Source organism: Trachurus trachurus (genome assembly GCF_905171665.1).
Source record: "Trachurus trachurus genome assembly, chromosome: 9".
Taxonomy (NCBI): domain Eukaryota; kingdom Metazoa; phylum Chordata; class Actinopteri; order Carangiformes; family Carangidae; genus Trachurus; species Trachurus trachurus.
The window spans coordinates 30,238,116-30,254,395 of record NC_139895.1 but is presented as its reverse complement, the minus strand read 5'-3'; the positions used below and the strand labels follow the sequence as shown (position 1 = coordinate 30,254,395).

Sequence of the window (16,280 nt, the reverse complement as noted above, 5' to 3'; positions counted from 1 at the left end):
ACTTTTGTGTAGATTTGTGTCTCAGTGTTTGTTATTTTCTTTTATTTATATTTCATTTCATTTCATTTCATAACCTTTATTTAAACTCTGAGATATATTGAGGAGTAACCTCATTTACAATACAGCCGAGATGAAACACAAAACATTTAAGGACAGAAGACAAGACATTTGAAACATACAAAAGCATAACATTATACCAGAAGTTAAAGGTGACTAGGATAAATTGAAACATAAGTGTAGTTAAAAGCAGGAGCAGTTCGAGGTAAAATAAGATGTAGTTATGATTTTAAATTGTCCCATTGATAAAAGTGAGGTAAGTTTCAAATGATTTTGCAGAGTGTTCCAGGTTGTAGGTGCAACAGTAAGAGAAACTGGTCTTTCCAAGTTCAGTGTTAACAGAGGGAACCTGCAGTGTGAGCCAGTCTTTTGAGCGTGTGTGAAAGTGACCTGCATTGAAAGGTACTAGTGAGTTAATATAAGATGGTATGACTGTTTATGTCTCTCTGTACCTCTTTTTTCTCTTCTCTTTTTTCTCTTTTGCTGCCTTTCTTTTCTTTCATCATCTATTTTTCCCCCTCTTTTTTGCCTTTTAGGATTAATGAAGCAGCTGATTTCAAGGACCACAAGATCCAGGTAGCAAGCCGTCTAATCTCTCTGAAAGTGGAGCCTTCACCAGCCTTGTCAGTCAACCTCTCAGGAGCACCACTCATCAAGATCGTGCTCACCCACGTCCTGGTAAGATTCAACCCCATTAGATGTCCAACTGTCTTCGCATTTCATATTTGACTCTTTTGTCTGAATCTTACTTCCTGTCTGGGTTGTTCACACTGGGAAAATGGAGTGCTTTTCCAGTTGGCTAGGGCGGCCGCTGGGTGTGGGACACCCACCTTATCAGTGGAAAGATGGCCACAGTCTGCCTGTGGCTACAGTGGCCGGATACCCCCATATGAAATCTATCAGCTCTATATTTGGCATTTTGTTATGTAAGCAGATGAGTGTCTTATCACTGACCAAAGCTTGTGCAGCCGGGCACTCACCGGCACAAAGAGTGAAGCTTATTTTGGTTTTCATTAGCCTGCCTAAATTTTCCCTCACAGAGCATGTGGCTTCCAGAAAGCAAACTGATTATGGACATTTGAACTGTAGGCTTAGGGTGCTTTGAAAGGAACAATAACTTTATTTTATGAACAACATGTTTTTTTCCTTGCTGCTTTATGGCAGCAGCTGTGCCAGTTTTCCTTGGGAAATGCAGTTGAAACTCATCATAAAAAATTAACTTAAAAATGTGTATTGCATTAGCTTGCTTCCTTGTAAAAATCAGAGATGCAGCAGTGTATTTTACAGCCATGTATATTTTTGTACTTTTTTGCACAGTAACTGGATTTTGAAGCCATTTTTGTAGTGTAAAGGCATTGCGTAGCCTCATGGATCATACAGTCTCATTAATAATTCAGCAGACAAGTCAACTAAACCCCAATAATGTAGATCTGTTTACTTTACAAGACCCTTTCAAGAATTATTCACTTTCTATTGAAGTGAATAACCAATAACTTTTTTTTCTCTCCTCACTCATAACAGTACAAATTAAAACCATGCAGCTTCATGAAACCATGGCAATATTGCTGTGTTTGCCTTCATTTTCCCTGGAGAAATAAATGTTTATGCTGCAATTATCTGGCCTGGTTCCTGTGACAATGATTACTGTGTTTGTTTTAGCAGACACCATGGAAGAGGGCTTATAATCTCCTTTGTTATGGGGCTGCTGGAGATGCTCAGCAGCTCTGCTGTCTGTTGATTCAAGGTGTTTCTGTTTTAGTTGGACGGCCTTTTGCTCTGATGTAAGGATAAATCAGGTTTCTTACATTCTTTCCTCTCTAACCCATTACAAATAAGCTGTTATACTTATTACTAACGCATACTGATTGGAACGCACCGTGCCAGCACTTTCATGCTTTACTTAGGCTGCATGGACAACCATTTATATTTAGGAGCAGCATCGTAATTTGGCACGCAGTGCGTTTGGCTGTGAACACGTCCAGGAAAGGGGCTGTTTTGCTATAACTGGATTGCAGCACAGACCTGTGGTTGGATTAAGTCAAAAAGTGACTATTTTTGGAGTTTTAATGTCTTTGGCAACTGGTGGATACTTATCACCTCCCTAGCTCGGAGGCAGGGAGGGTGGCTCACTCAGTATGTGGCAAAACTTAGCCGCCATTGTTTACGCTGCACTTTACCTCCTGCAAGTTGAACCTTAAAGTAGTCCTCTCATGGCACCGCTTCAGTGAGCTCGAGGAGGTGATTTGCAGCTGACCTCTCAGTTTATCCCAGTGACTTCATTAAAACCTAGCAGGAGGTCTGACTGTGTCTAAAGTAGAAACATGTCAGCTCCCTCATTTGTCTTTCAGGCTGTCATGGTTACAACAAATCCTGTGTGCCACCTCTTGTACTGTACAAACAATCGCCCACTGTCATGGCTCAAACCCAAAAGTCATCTATCTTCTCTATCTGACACCTACCATGATAAAATGTATCAAACAGTGGATTGATGGAGTCGCCGACCTGTAAAAAAAAAAAAAAAAAAAAAAAAAAAAAGCAGGTTCCAATCAGTGAAGGTCAAAGCTCTGTGGAGGGTGTCTGAGTGACCTTGCACTCCTGATTGACGCCCTCTGAGCTCACCGCTGAGGTCATGCCATTCCCAGCTGACTCAGTCAGAGCAGAGATGCCGACATCTCGAGTTATGTGGCACAAAGCAGGTTTGATACCCAGACAAGGTGTTATCAAGGCTGCTGGAGGCCCACGCGCTTTCTCACGCCATTCAGCTGCGGTGTTGATTGGACCATGGCTCCACCGGTGATTTATGAGTCCTGTCTGAGTCCGGTTCAGTTTGAGAGGCCCGGAGGAGAGAAGAGGAGAAGAAAAAGGAGGGTGGGAGGCACTGGGGTCTGTAGTTAAACATTAATACATACATAAAAAGGCCGACACCTCCTCCCTGCCCTCTTCTTCCGTCAAACCATCACACCGATGGTATGAAGTGAATGAATGGAAAGACTGATTTCATGAGCAAAGTCGATTTATAGGGTCAAAACTGAAAGGATCTAAAAAACAGATTTTGACATGGGGTCCTGGCTTTACGGGCTTATAAAGCAGTGTGTTAGTTCGGTGGACGAGGCGAAGGGTGGAACAGGGTGGCAGCACTGGTAGAGCGCTGGTGGCCTCCACCTGTCCCTCAGTTCACCTTTATTTCATTTCATCTATGACGCAATGTAAAACTTGTGATCATTAACTTTAAAGAAATGGTTAGATATTTTATAATCTGCAGTGCTTTTAGGCAGAGTGTTTGAAAAGATGAAGATTGATATCACTCAAGGGAGCTATTTGTAAGTTTTGCTGGCGTTAGCTTTAACAGCTGTTTACATACCAATGTTGAAGAAACTTTGTGAGTTTAGCATTAAATGTCATTTCTTCATGAACTGCCTTCAGTTTTTGAAAGCAACAGGAGTGTTAACTCTGGTCTTCTTCTGCTAACCAGCTAGCCCGCCACAAGCCTCGTCACTGCCATCGGGCTTCCCTGAAGACGTAGCGCTGTTCAGAGAGTATATTATAACCTCTTGTCTTGTTAACACAATGATGGCTAAAGCTCTTGCCAAGCCACAATCACCACCACCCATTTCCAGCAAGAAAAACCACATTCAGCAGCAGAAAAAACTTTCAAGTAGCTCCTTAAAATCTGTACGTCAAATATGAAGTCACAGCTAGCCTTCAAGTAAGCTTAGCTTAGCTTCACAGTGACACTTTAAGTAGAAGGAAACAGCAAGTAGACAGCTCTACCCCACAAGCAACTTTAAATCTCACTTTTTCACATGTCACTTCTACAATTTCATTCACTTTATTCAGACAATACACAATTTTATCAGGGGCTACGTGCTGGATTTCTTCTTGGCTCAATCTGAGTTAGAGTTCCCAAAATGTCAAACTCCTCTTACGTCTTCTTTTCAACACTGTTAATACAAATTTAGCATATTCAATAATATTTTTACAGATTGAAAACAGAGTATTGAATTGATTAAATTACCTCAGTTGATCTTATCATGAGCTAAACTATCAGTTAAAATATGACTGGACAGAAAAAAACCTCTACTGACTAAGTTCTCTGTTATGTTTTATCTATCGGGTCCCTCCCATAATTTAAAGAACATGAGGGAGGGTTTGTGGGAAATGAGTGAAGAGGTCAGGGGCAGAGAGGGGAACTGGATGGCCTTTGTTTACACAGTTGTCTAGACTTGTCGGAGCTTCCTATACGTGTGTGGACTAATGGATTAATTGTTCCGCCGCTTTGAAAATACACACGCAAAGGTTACTTCACATTTTCTGATACCCCCTTATACGCTTAATCTTTTAATCATGTGTGCCGGTGCTGGTATCAGTTCTCTCTGCCACAATAACTGCTATTTATTTTGCCAGTCTTTTTATAACTCCTAGCACACGCCCAGCTCAAACCTTGTGGGTAAAAGCTCTCCTCCTTTCCTCCTTTTCTCTCTCTCTCTCTCTCTCTCTCTCTCTCTCTCTCTCTCTCTTCTCTCCCCCAGCCACCCACGCCCATCCATACACACACATACAAACAGGGACTGCGTGAGCCAACATACTGATCAATCGCAGATGGCGGTCTGGCTATTGCTATGCCTCTCTTGCTAAGAGATTTAGAGTCCCTTTCTTCAGCTCCTCCCATTGAGAGCCCCCCAACCCCCCACCCACCCACCCACCTTTTTCAGCACTCAAACCTCACGACCACCACCTCCTGTTAGATGCTGACCAAAGCAGAGCTTAAGCCCAGAGGAAAGGAGAAGACCCTGCTGATTCGCTCTATACGAGTGTTTCTATTGGCTTAGATAAGGGTATATTGGACATTATGTTCAGCTATTTTAAAGCAGAAGTAAGCGATCCGGTGGTTTTGGCTAACTTCGTGTCAGCCGATGGAGTTAGCAGTCCCCGCCCTCGTCCCTACGTCACCACATTCACGCGCATCCCTTGGCTGCACACACAGAGAGGACCGCCCCTTTATGCCGTTCTCTCTTCTCATTGGATAAAGGTTGTAGGATACAAGGAAAGTTTTCTCCTCGGCTTACAGCAGAGCAGAGTGACTGACAGACCCGTGTTTCAGACCAAACACTCTATATAAGTGATTGCCATCGGAAGATATAACTATTTAAGACATATATTAACACAAAAATTCAGCTTACTTCTGCTTTAACAATTCAAGTGACTGGTTTTATGTGATATATAAGTACAGGTTGTAAAATGATCACTGAACTAAATCAGCTGAAAGTTTTATATCAATACCTTTTTTATGTGGTTAATTTCCCATAATTCAACTTTGCACCAAAGGCTAAAAAATCTGCCCTCATCTTGCGAATGAAAGTGTCATGTTCCTGCAGAAACTGGCCAGAAACCAATGGGCCCATATGAAAGCCCGTGAGAATTTAACACATGAATTCAAGCATGGAAGAACCTCTCCCATTGTCATGTGAGCTTAGTTCCAAAAGGAAGAGAGAAAGAAAGAAAGAAAAAGAAAAAAAAAAACACAACGCTTTTCACGTTTGTTGTTTTGAACCATAGTAATAGTCACTGAACATCCACCACTTACCGTAACTAAAACAATCCTGTAACTTTTGGGGTTGTTTAATTGTCCCCAGTTTTCCTCACACCCTGAATGCCTATCAACACGTCTGGTTGTTTTCGGTGTCTACCTCAGAGACGGAGCTGAGACCACAGCTGCATGTCTTATTACATCTCCCCTGACGACATGATCTCACTCATGGCCAGTTGTGTTTTGCTGCATGGATTCAGATTGTTACTCCACATGCTGTACGTGGATCAGCTCAAGTCTGGCCCCTGATTGAAAAGCCCTGTTACAACAACCATGACATCTGTGCTCCATCACTGTGATACTTTAATATATCGACCTTAAGGTGGTTCAAGGGGAAGATTTTCTCAAACTGCATGTCAAAGTTTGAGCTGGTTGTAGACCTCTGGATTGAGTAATATTACACCATACCTTTCTCAGACATACTTCAATAATGTGTTTCCTTTCCTACATTTAACAGCAGTAGACGTAGTTTTGGGGAAATGCATGTATCCCCTGTCATACAGAACAGTGTAGCTTTTGTCAAAAGGCTGGCCCGGTGCAGTTGTTGACTCATATCACTTTAACCTACTGTAGACTTCCACAAAATATGACGGTAGCTTTAAATTACGCTTTATGATTGTGCAAAGTGTGACTGATGAGTTTCAGTGCTGTTATGGCCCCGCTGGCAGCTGCTCTGTTAAAAAATGATACCTATACCAAATACACAGTTGCAGTCCAAATGACACTCTCTGTGCTCTCAAATATTTGAAAAGTTTGAGGAAAAAAGGAGATTGCTCACTTCTTCGCTCACCCAATTGTGTAATGTGTGACTGCTTTTTAAATTTAGCACAAGCAAAGCCTTTATTTAGACTTCATTGCTCCTGAAATATGTCTGACTGCTCTTGTGGTTGCATATTGTTTTACCAGTGCTGGATGGAGTGAGTGGGTGAATGCAGGACTTTCTCATAAATTATATTTTAAATTTGAAAAAACAAAAACGAAAAAATCTTAACTCAAAGTCCTCTCACAGACTTTTTCCACTGCATTGAACTACATGCTCTCAAATTCACATGAAAAGCACTCGGAAATACCAGTACATTGAGGAAAGTTTTAATGTTTTTGATTAAATATGAAGATACCACAGTATTTCAGATTCTTTCTTTTTAGAGCTAAAGTGAACTTTATCGTCCACTTTAACTGCAACAACATTTATATCTTCTATCTAGCACAATGTTGACTTTTTACTGATGTAAATGTAAATGTACTTTATTTATACAGCCCTTTACAACAATCCTTTCGGTGTACCAAAGTGCTTTACAGCGGGTAATAATAAAAAAAAAGAAGAAATAAAAACGATGATGGATATTGTCACAGTACACGACAGTGGCCATTTAAAAAAGTGTCTGAAATGTTACAATTTTCTGTGGAAGTTCAAAAGGCATCATCTTTGGCAGTGAATACAAAAAGCTGCATGCTAATGAGTTTGTATTACTTCAAAAGACAGCATCATTATTTCAGACTGTGTGTGTGAATGTGAAGCTGAAACAAGATGATGGGTGGTGTGCAGCTCGCTCCATCTTTTCTTTATTTGTGCCTCGCTTTAGAAGCAGCTGTCAACAGCTAAGACTTAAATTGGCGTGGTGTTGCCCGTATCTTGGGATTTGCTGAGCCATATGTTGTCCGGCGTTTGCTGGAGCTACAGCTCGACCACAGCGAGGCTGCGGCTTCCAGCTCTGCCAATCATAGGAGGTCTGAAAGACACCAACAACAAATTGCAGGGTGCTGAACGTCATCTACGACTTAAATGCTCAAATGAGAGTGTTTATTTTAATCCCTCATCATTCTACCCAACAAGTTGAAAACAGAAAAGGATGGGGCCTGCTTTGGCTGTCATGTTGATTTTGAGGGTCATTTGTTCCCAATGACAACCAATTGGTGTGTTGGGCTAAGTGACTGATAGGGATGTGTTTCTATTTGAAGGTCCTCCAGATACACCATTAAACATCTATTATGTAAACCGCGATCATATATCAAGTAATGATGATGACATGGCTGTTAGGGAGCATGGTGATTTACAGCGCTCTTATCCCCATGCAGCTGTTTCACCTGAAAGACTGACTATTTATTTATCTGTTACATAGTTGTACACGGTTGAAATGTAAAATCATCTTGCTCCTTCACTGTGCAACAGTGAATAACAAACAGACAACCAGATTTGACAGCAGACAAATGCTGGTTAATCAAAGATTCATCAGATGCAACTGGAGTAGAAGGTAACTAAGGACAGTCTGTACTACTCATGCACTTACTGTATTTCTGCACAAATTCCAACAGCAAATGTGTTTTACACGACACAACATTGATCAAGTTAATCAATTCTGTTTATCTTGTGATATTTGATAATAGATTACAATTCCTACATGAAGTGCTGTGGTTAAGGTACTACAAAAGAAAATATGCATATTTGAAATTCACAGACATAAGAACCCAACCAATTTTTCAGAGTAATGGAACTTTGATTCATTTTTGTGTCATTTCCTCTGTACTTTTAGCTGGAGTTTGAATTCAGGGCATAAAGTGAGCCACTGGTAAATCTAGAGATTAAAACAATTCATATTTTTTGAACTGCACTGTTGCTGGGGTGTCAGTGAGTTGTGTAGCTGATGCTGCACTGAATGAAACATCAAAGCAGCAGAAACACTGGTTATCTATGATTTATCTGCCTCTCTCTCTCTCTGTCTCTTCTTTGTTATCAGCCTGTCGTTCTGCATCACTCCCCTGTCACTCCACTATAGCGTTCGCTTGCTCTTCTTCCTTTTTCTGCGTCCGTTCTCCTTTCACCGCTCAAAGTGATTTCCAAGGCGGTGTTTGCTGGCCTTCTGTTGCTAATAAAGAGTTGGAGCACACCAGCCGCAGTCTTGGCTGGTATAGATGCTGAGGCCTGGAGGCAACGGGGGGTGGGGGTGGGGGGGAACAACAGCATGTTCACAGAGCTGGGCCAGATCTCTGAGTGCATTTTAACACTTGCCAGTGACTTTCAGGTTTCCTGCACCTCTCGTCAGTCAGTGACTCAAAAAACACATGCTGTGTATATACCACAAACAGACAGTTGCTAGAGAGGAAGCATGGCAAGACGGCACTCCTTATATGTGTGATGGTCTGTTAGTTAATGTATATATTAGCTTGTGTCTGGTACATATCAGGGTTTGATGATGATGATGGATTGTTTCCCATGAGCCAGGGTTTACATTTTGGGCCTAATGTGGATAATTAGTCTTCCTTCATTGCACAGCAACATTAAAGGCTCAGCCATTGTCAAGAGCAAATATGACACTGTAAAGCAAGACTTACAAATGTGTGCCAGCTACAGTTTGTTTCTCTTCCATTTGCTTTCATTTAAAAAACACAAAAAAAGTGACTTCTTAAAGCCCACGGGGGAGCAGTAAATTCACCCGTGGGTTTGCCTGCAGCTCCTCTAAGTTGGCCGTCGGCTTGTGATGACGGGCCGCATTTACTGCGCTCTCATGGCTCTTGGATCCGTCGTCCTGCCCGCTCTAATTGGCCAAACGAATATCCGTCCATTGTGTTCATCTTGAGGGTCACACTACACGATGACTAAAGAGCTGCATGTGTGAAACAGACAGAATGAGAGCAGCGATTTGGTTACACAATGAAGTCAACGTATTGTGTGATGCTTTGTAATATGAATCACTGAGCCTATGGGCCAGGAAACAGACAGCCTGACAGTCAGTTTCACTCTCACTCTCACTTTTTCCAGAAGGAAATAGTGCAGACACAGTCCATCTAATCATACACTTACCCAGTCTGAGAGTCAAGGCTCGGGGAGTGAGGAGAGGTGTGGAGTCTCTCCGTGTACACACAAGCAGCCAATGGAAGTGTTGTTTTCCTCAGATGACAGATTGAGGAGGGTAGTGGTTTGACCTGAAACCAGGGCCAAGCCCCAATTATTGCATTCTTGCACTGTAGCCATTAGCTCACTGTCTCTCGGGACTCCAAATCTCATATTATGGAATGACATGGAAAAAGTGATTTATAATCAAATAACGTTCTTAAAGACAGTAGGGATTTTCGCTCAGGGTAATAATCACCTTCACTAAGTGACGATCTGCGTCTTGTCTTTCCTTGTCTATGATCTCAGATCTCTTCAGTTGAAGTCTTTGTTTCCAGAGATTTAGGCACTGGCGAATCGTTTTTAATTTTGTACCATAATCAACATTAATGCAATCTGTATTCTGAGTGTGGAGGGTTTTTTTTTTTTTTTTTTTTTACATGTATCTTTTAATAACATATCCAGATGTGATTCTGTGTTGAGTCTATCACTGGAAAATAAGCCAATGAGCATTTTGAAAAGACTGCTGCTAATTGCTGTCTGAAAAATTCCATGCCGTCCTCTGGATCAAAGTAGATTTTCCAAATAGGTTGCTATTAGTTTTGGGAGAACAAAGCATGTAATTTAATGCGCCTGTACAGCCCACAAGCAAATCTTTTCCTATCTCACATACTTTTCTCCCGCAATTAAAAATCTCAATTTTATCCAACCTTTCTTTTTCAGACTAAAGAACAGCAGGACCAAGTACTAAATCAGAGCAATAAAGTCTTCCTCTACTGTGCCTTCTTGGACTACAGGTGGGTTTTTGTTAAATAACTTGAATAGCGTACATCTTAGTTATTCATTCAGTCACAGAGCCAGGGAGATTTTATCTTGATTGGTGAATATTCTTTGCTTGAGTCTTTCAGGCTGTAAATCATAGGAAATCGTTTGGAAATGGTGCATTTCCCTTTTCTCCTTCAAATGAAAAACATCCAGTGTTACTTACACGTGTTGCTGTTTCAGATTGCCATATCTTGATCAACAGTCTGTGAAAATCTGGAGATCTGATAAATTGAGCCAAAACTCTATTTAGAAAGCATAGATCATTTTAAAAGGGAGTGTGTTTTAGTTGGATTCAAAGGTTTGCTCTCTTTACTCCTCTCCGCCCTGAAACTCAAGAAAAATGTGAATTATTAGATTGTCCTGTCAGACTGCCCTGGTAAATTTAGCACACAAATGTCTCTGTGTGCCTCCCACAGTGGATCGTGTTGTGCGATCTCTGCCAGCTGTGTTCCTATAAAACCTTGTCTAGTTTCTCTGTGTATTGCATTTTGCTCTTTATGCAAAAACCATGATACATTTCTGAAAATGTTTTTTTCTATATTTTTATATTGTTGTGTTTTTCAGTTCAAAAGAGGGAGTGTGGTCAAACGAAGGTTGTGTGCGCTCAGATGGAAACTTAACGTACTCCGTATGTCTGTGCAACCACCTCACAAACTTCGCCATCCTTATGCAAGTGGTGCCCTTAAAGGTAAAAACATTTTGTCTGCAGCTGAAATTGACAGTTTTGCATTTTTTCATGACTATGTGTAATATGTAATGTGAGACGATTTGCTCGTGATGATGAACCCACAAAGTACTGTATGATCGCTTGACTCAGCAGTTCAGGCACGCAGAGTATTTTAACTTCTTGCAATTTATTGTTCTTGCTTTACTTCCCACGACTTTAAAGGTCTCATACTGTACGAAGTGACATTTCCATGTCTTTCTGTTCTTTTTGCTCTGTTTTAATACTGGGAAACTATCAAAGCGCTCGGTCCATGGAAAAACACACAGTCTGTACTCAAATGAGCCTTAAAACAACTCAGCAGGACTGCTGTAACTTTGTGATGTCACAGTGAAAACAGTCACTGCTTTTAGCCATGTCCCAGCCAAGTCCACACGGAGCCACCATCCAACTTGGGAGGATTTGATTCCTCTGAGTGTTCACCTGGAATCTGCTATCTTTGTATCCAGTTTCTCAGAAAACATCCACAACAGGCAGCTGTTTTATCTGTTTAATAAAATAGCAGAAACTGGCTGTTGAACATAGGATAGCGTTAAGGTGCTTAACAGGAAAAGAAGAGGGAATGTTGCACTCACATTTACCAGGAAGTGAGAAAAAGGAGGCCATATATTTAGGGTGTAAAATAGGCAACTGTTTGCTAAAGGCCATTGGCCATATCAACTTCATTTAAGGTCATAATATGTCAGCATTGTATTCATAGCTTGTTGAACTGCCCCCAAATGTCCAATAGAATTCATTATTTTAGGATTGTGGCTGACATTAGGACGTGTCAGAGAAGGAAAAGTTCAACCTTCAGTTGAGCTGCTTCAGCATCAGAGTCCTGGCCACCGCTGAGTTAAGAGAGCTGGATACGACACCAGCACTCAGACTCGCTGTGTTCCACTTGCAACTCACAGTTCTGTGGACCGAACAGTTTCCCCATAGAGCAACTTCATAAGACAGTAAATTATTTGAACCCATTGAGACTGAGACTTGAAAAACATGATTTATGTGCAGAATGTCATCCCAACATAAAGTCTATGACCCGAGTGGGAGCAATATTCATTTAAAAGAATGACTGCCATCTTTCAATCTAGTATCCAGTCCACGGTATTTTCCATGGCTCACTGGGACATTAGAGTAGAATCAGTTGTAACACCTCTGCCTTATGCTGTGACAGGTCTGCTGAGAAAAATCCTTCCTGGGGATTTTCACAACAATGCTTTACCTTAAATCTGTTGTTTGGAATTTTTCAGAAAAGGTAAACTACCACCTAGTTCAGCTTCCTCTACATCAGCCATATTCATAAGAGGGCCTCTCATTCTGTGTCACAAAATAAGTAGATTTGTAGGAGCGTAATTGGACAGGAAGCAGTGGCTTACCACACAGTAACCCACCAACCAGAAGCCCCATTGCAGCCGCTGGACAGTTCCCTATCCCCCCCCTGTAAGCAGACCTACACAGTCACACTGTCGGTTTCACTGGTGGTTTTATACTGAAGAAGTCTGGACAACCATGATTAAGTGTGGTTCTTTTGGGTCGCTCCATAGGTCAGTGGTCCATTCCTTCAGGACCACAGTCTCAAGAATTGTTTCAAAACATCAGGGAAAACATTTATCCTTCTCTTCTCTTCTCTTCTCTTCTCTTCTCTTCTCTTCTCTTCTCTTCTCTTCTCTTCTCTTCTCTTCTCTTCTCTTCTCTTCTCTTCTCTTCTCTTTAAAACAACAATCCTATGTACACACATTCACCTCAGACTAAATCTTTCTTATCCATGATGAACACAATTCATATGAGTATGGTCAGCATCCACGATGGTTTCTTTAAATAGAAGACCTCTTATTGCAGCAGAGTGGCCCAGTGCAGTTTTTAAGGAGCAGAAGTCTATTTGATGCTATACTTTCCCTCAGTCAGTCTTTAATTAGTGGGCTGCCTTATCCCTCAGCTGCGAGGGAACATCCCACATATCCCTTTTCTGGAAGGCTGAGACTCCTCTGCCCTCGTAATGACAAGGCACATATGAAGACAGTTAATGGAGAATCAAACCCAAACCCTTAAAATAGCTGGAACTCCAAAACAGCATCAATGCACACATCCATATGTAGCGGATATGTGCGTATGGAGGGACACAGTATTTTTTATGCTTTTCCCAGAAGCATAAAAATAGTTTCACAACTGTACTTTAATATGTATTTAAAATGTGCAGAAATTAATTCTTACTATTACAAAAAGCTGGCTTGTAATTCCAATGTTAGTCTTTCAGATTTAGCCTTCAAGGGTTTTATGACACCCACATGGTCGTTCCCAGGCTGAGAAATACTAATGTGATTCGGTATTGTGTTCATCATCATAAACTCTGCAAGCCTCCTTGGAATTTCTTGGCTAATGATACAAGCTGAATTAGACAATATAAACTCCAGCTTTTTGTATATACCAAAAGGCAGAATAATCAATCAATCATTTTTAGATGTTTGTTGTCTTGTCTGTTGTTGATGGAGATTTTTCTCCCTCCACAGCTCACCACCGGCCACCAGGTGGCACTGTCAGCCATTGGTTACGTCGGCTGCTCAATCTCCATCTTCTGCCTTGCCATCACTCTGGTCACTTTTGCTGTCCTGTCGTGAGTACTAAATCAGTCAGAGTCACGCATAAGCTGTGTTAAACATATACAGCAAATTTCATTTCATAAATCTACTGATCAACAACATGTACATGTAGGTACAAGCACTGTATACTGTATGTGTTCTTACCTTTTGTGTACCAAGTGTGTTCTGTTACCAAGTCACTAAGTTAATGTGATGTCATCTTTATGTTGCTGTGCAGGTCAGTGAGTACCATCCGTAACCAACGCTACCACATCCACGCCAACCTGTCCTTCGCCATCCTGGTGGCTGAGATCTTACTGCTCATCAGCGCTAGCTTCGACCCGGGCACGGTAGATACATACAGTAGTGCATACACTGCAAAAACTCAAATGTCTTACCAAGAATATTTGTCTTATTTTTTAGTCAAAATGCCATTTCTAGTCAAAACAAATCTCATTATACTTAAAATAAGACTCATCACATAAAAAGTAGCTTGTTTTTAGCCACTTTTTTTTTTTTTTTTTACTTCTTTCAAGCATATTTTCACTTGAAATAAGTAGAAAAATCTGATAGTGGAGCAAGTTTTTCTTTCTTTGTTACAAGCACAAAAAACTTGCTTTCACTGGCAGATTTTTCTACTTATTTCAAGTGAAGATTTGTTTGAAACAAGTGAAAATTATCTAAAAACAAGTTAATTTTTAAGTGATGAGTCTTATTTTAAGTGGAAAGAGATTAGTTTTGACTAGAAATGAGACATTTGACAAGAAATAAGACAAATATTCTTGGAAAGATTTTGAGTTTTGCAGTGTATTGTGTTGTTGATTCTATTAATCTTGTGATTATAACAATAAATACTGAGGAAGATGATGTATGATGTGAACTATGGTGTGAAAAAAATCCTGAATGGAAGATAACCACAACAAAATGAAAACAGAACAGACTAAAGTTAGATTTTGTCCCCTGTCCCAGCTGCCTTGTAAGGTGATGGCTATCCTGCTCCACTTCTTCTTTCTGAGCGCGTTCGCCTGGATGCTGGTGGAGGGCCTGCACCTCTACAGTATGGTGGTCAAGGTGTTCGGCTCTGAAATGAGCAAACACTTCTACTACTATGGCATCGGCTGGGGTAGGTGTGCTCAGAAAGATACCAGTGTTACTTGCATAATGTATTCCTTGTATGATTTTGTGTGTGCGCACGCGCGCGCGTGTGTGTGTGTGTGTTTCATTTCCCTGCTTTTTGTAGTATGCCATCTCATTTAACTGTCCCAGTTTTATGCCTCCACCTTATGCCAGGCCATTACTGTAAATATGATTTCAGTATTTTTTTTTTTTGATTCACCATGCTGGTCAAATATTATTTGTGGCAAGTAAATAACTCTGACCCTGCTCTGGGGTCTGAATCTGCTTTGAGTTACAACATTCCAGCATAACAACCGGCTCTGCTGATCTCAGTGAAGTGGAGTTGATGGACAGATAAAAAGAACCTGGGACATACGTATACTGTCTTTGGCTGCTGGGGAATGCATAGTCTCTCCTTCACATGCTGAACCCATTAGTGGAAAAACGATCCCTTTTTATTACTTCCTTTCTTCTAGCCAGAGTAATTTTTCATTTTGTGTGGCCAACTGCAAATTATGTGCTGGAGACTTGTTTGACAGAAGTATAGCTGTTATACATAAAAAAGTAAATACTCGTTTTATAATGAATTGCTGCTTCTATTAGCTGTGATAAGGTCTGTTGACTACTTTTCCTGTCTCAAAGTAGAGGCTTCCTCGCAGCGCAGGGTGCTACAAACCAAACCAAAAGATCAAGGCACTAGAATGAGAAGAGTGATTTTCATGGAAATGAGCAATTAGCAGCACAGCAGATAAATAAAACCGCCGTCCTTCCATGGGTGGAGTTTACCATGTGTCATAGTGTTTAACAAGGCCACAAGCCTGTTTGTTAAAATTCACAGAGGCATATGTTCGGATGACACTACCATTTTGTAATTACTGCACTGTACAGTTTAAATCTGTACGTCAAAAGCATTTAGGCCTGCAAGGCTGTTTTTAGATGATTCCCAAATCACTTTTGTTAATTCCAGTGCTGTTGATCTAAGAGAGTATTTCTAAATTGTGTTGATCACCAGCCATGTAATCTGGGCAACAGCTTTGGACTCAGATCCACAGGGTCCTCAGGTTTGGTGTATGATTTGATTCGATGTGATTGAATCTACCCTGTGGAGTTTCTGAACACAAGCAGCGGTATGGAGTGATATTTTGGGGAACGGGGTCAGATGTTTGTAATGTCCACTTGTGGGTAAAAGGATAACACACATTCTTGCCACTTGTTTTTGTGCGGGTTTGTTCGTCAGTGGTAACAGAGATGAATGTGATCAAGCAAACATGGATATGAGCAATGCAGAATTTAGAATTTATTTTTTTAAATGTTGTGCTCATGTTACATGTTGCAAAGTATGTTTGTTTGTTTTTTTGTTCATGGACATTTTCAATTCATACATTATTGACAAAATTATAATTCATGCATGGAAAGGAGTAGGATGTTGAAAACGTACATATAATGTTTGTAGCATTTATATGATAGTGTACAAATAAACTAAAAATCACAGCAAATAATGAAGCTGCCAAGATATTTTCTGTAGGCAAAGTATCTGATTGGTCCTGGAACACAACAGGATGCATAGAGGAGGAGAATGAT

The 16,280-nt window shown here is 40.7% G+C and overlaps 1 protein-coding gene across 1 annotated transcript in view; it reads left to right on the top strand.

Moving 5' to 3' along the window:
• adgrd1 (adhesion G protein-coupled receptor D1) overlaps positions 1–16,280 on the top strand; it is a gene marked incomplete at its 5' end in the record, with an annotated part of 29,281 nt that overhangs the window by 10,880 nt on the left and 2,121 nt on the right. The window contains 6 exons of the mRNA XM_083979894.1: positions 594–735; positions 10,197–10,270; positions 10,863–10,986; positions 13,515–13,618; positions 13,822–13,933; positions 14,553–14,706. Of these exons, the coding sequence (XP_083836020.1) occupies positions 594–735; positions 10,197–10,270; positions 10,863–10,986; positions 13,515–13,618; positions 13,822–13,933; positions 14,553–14,706 (710 nt within the window). The remainder of the gene's footprint in view (positions 1–593; positions 736–10,196; positions 10,271–10,862; positions 10,987–13,514; positions 13,619–13,821; positions 13,934–14,552; positions 14,707–16,280) is intronic.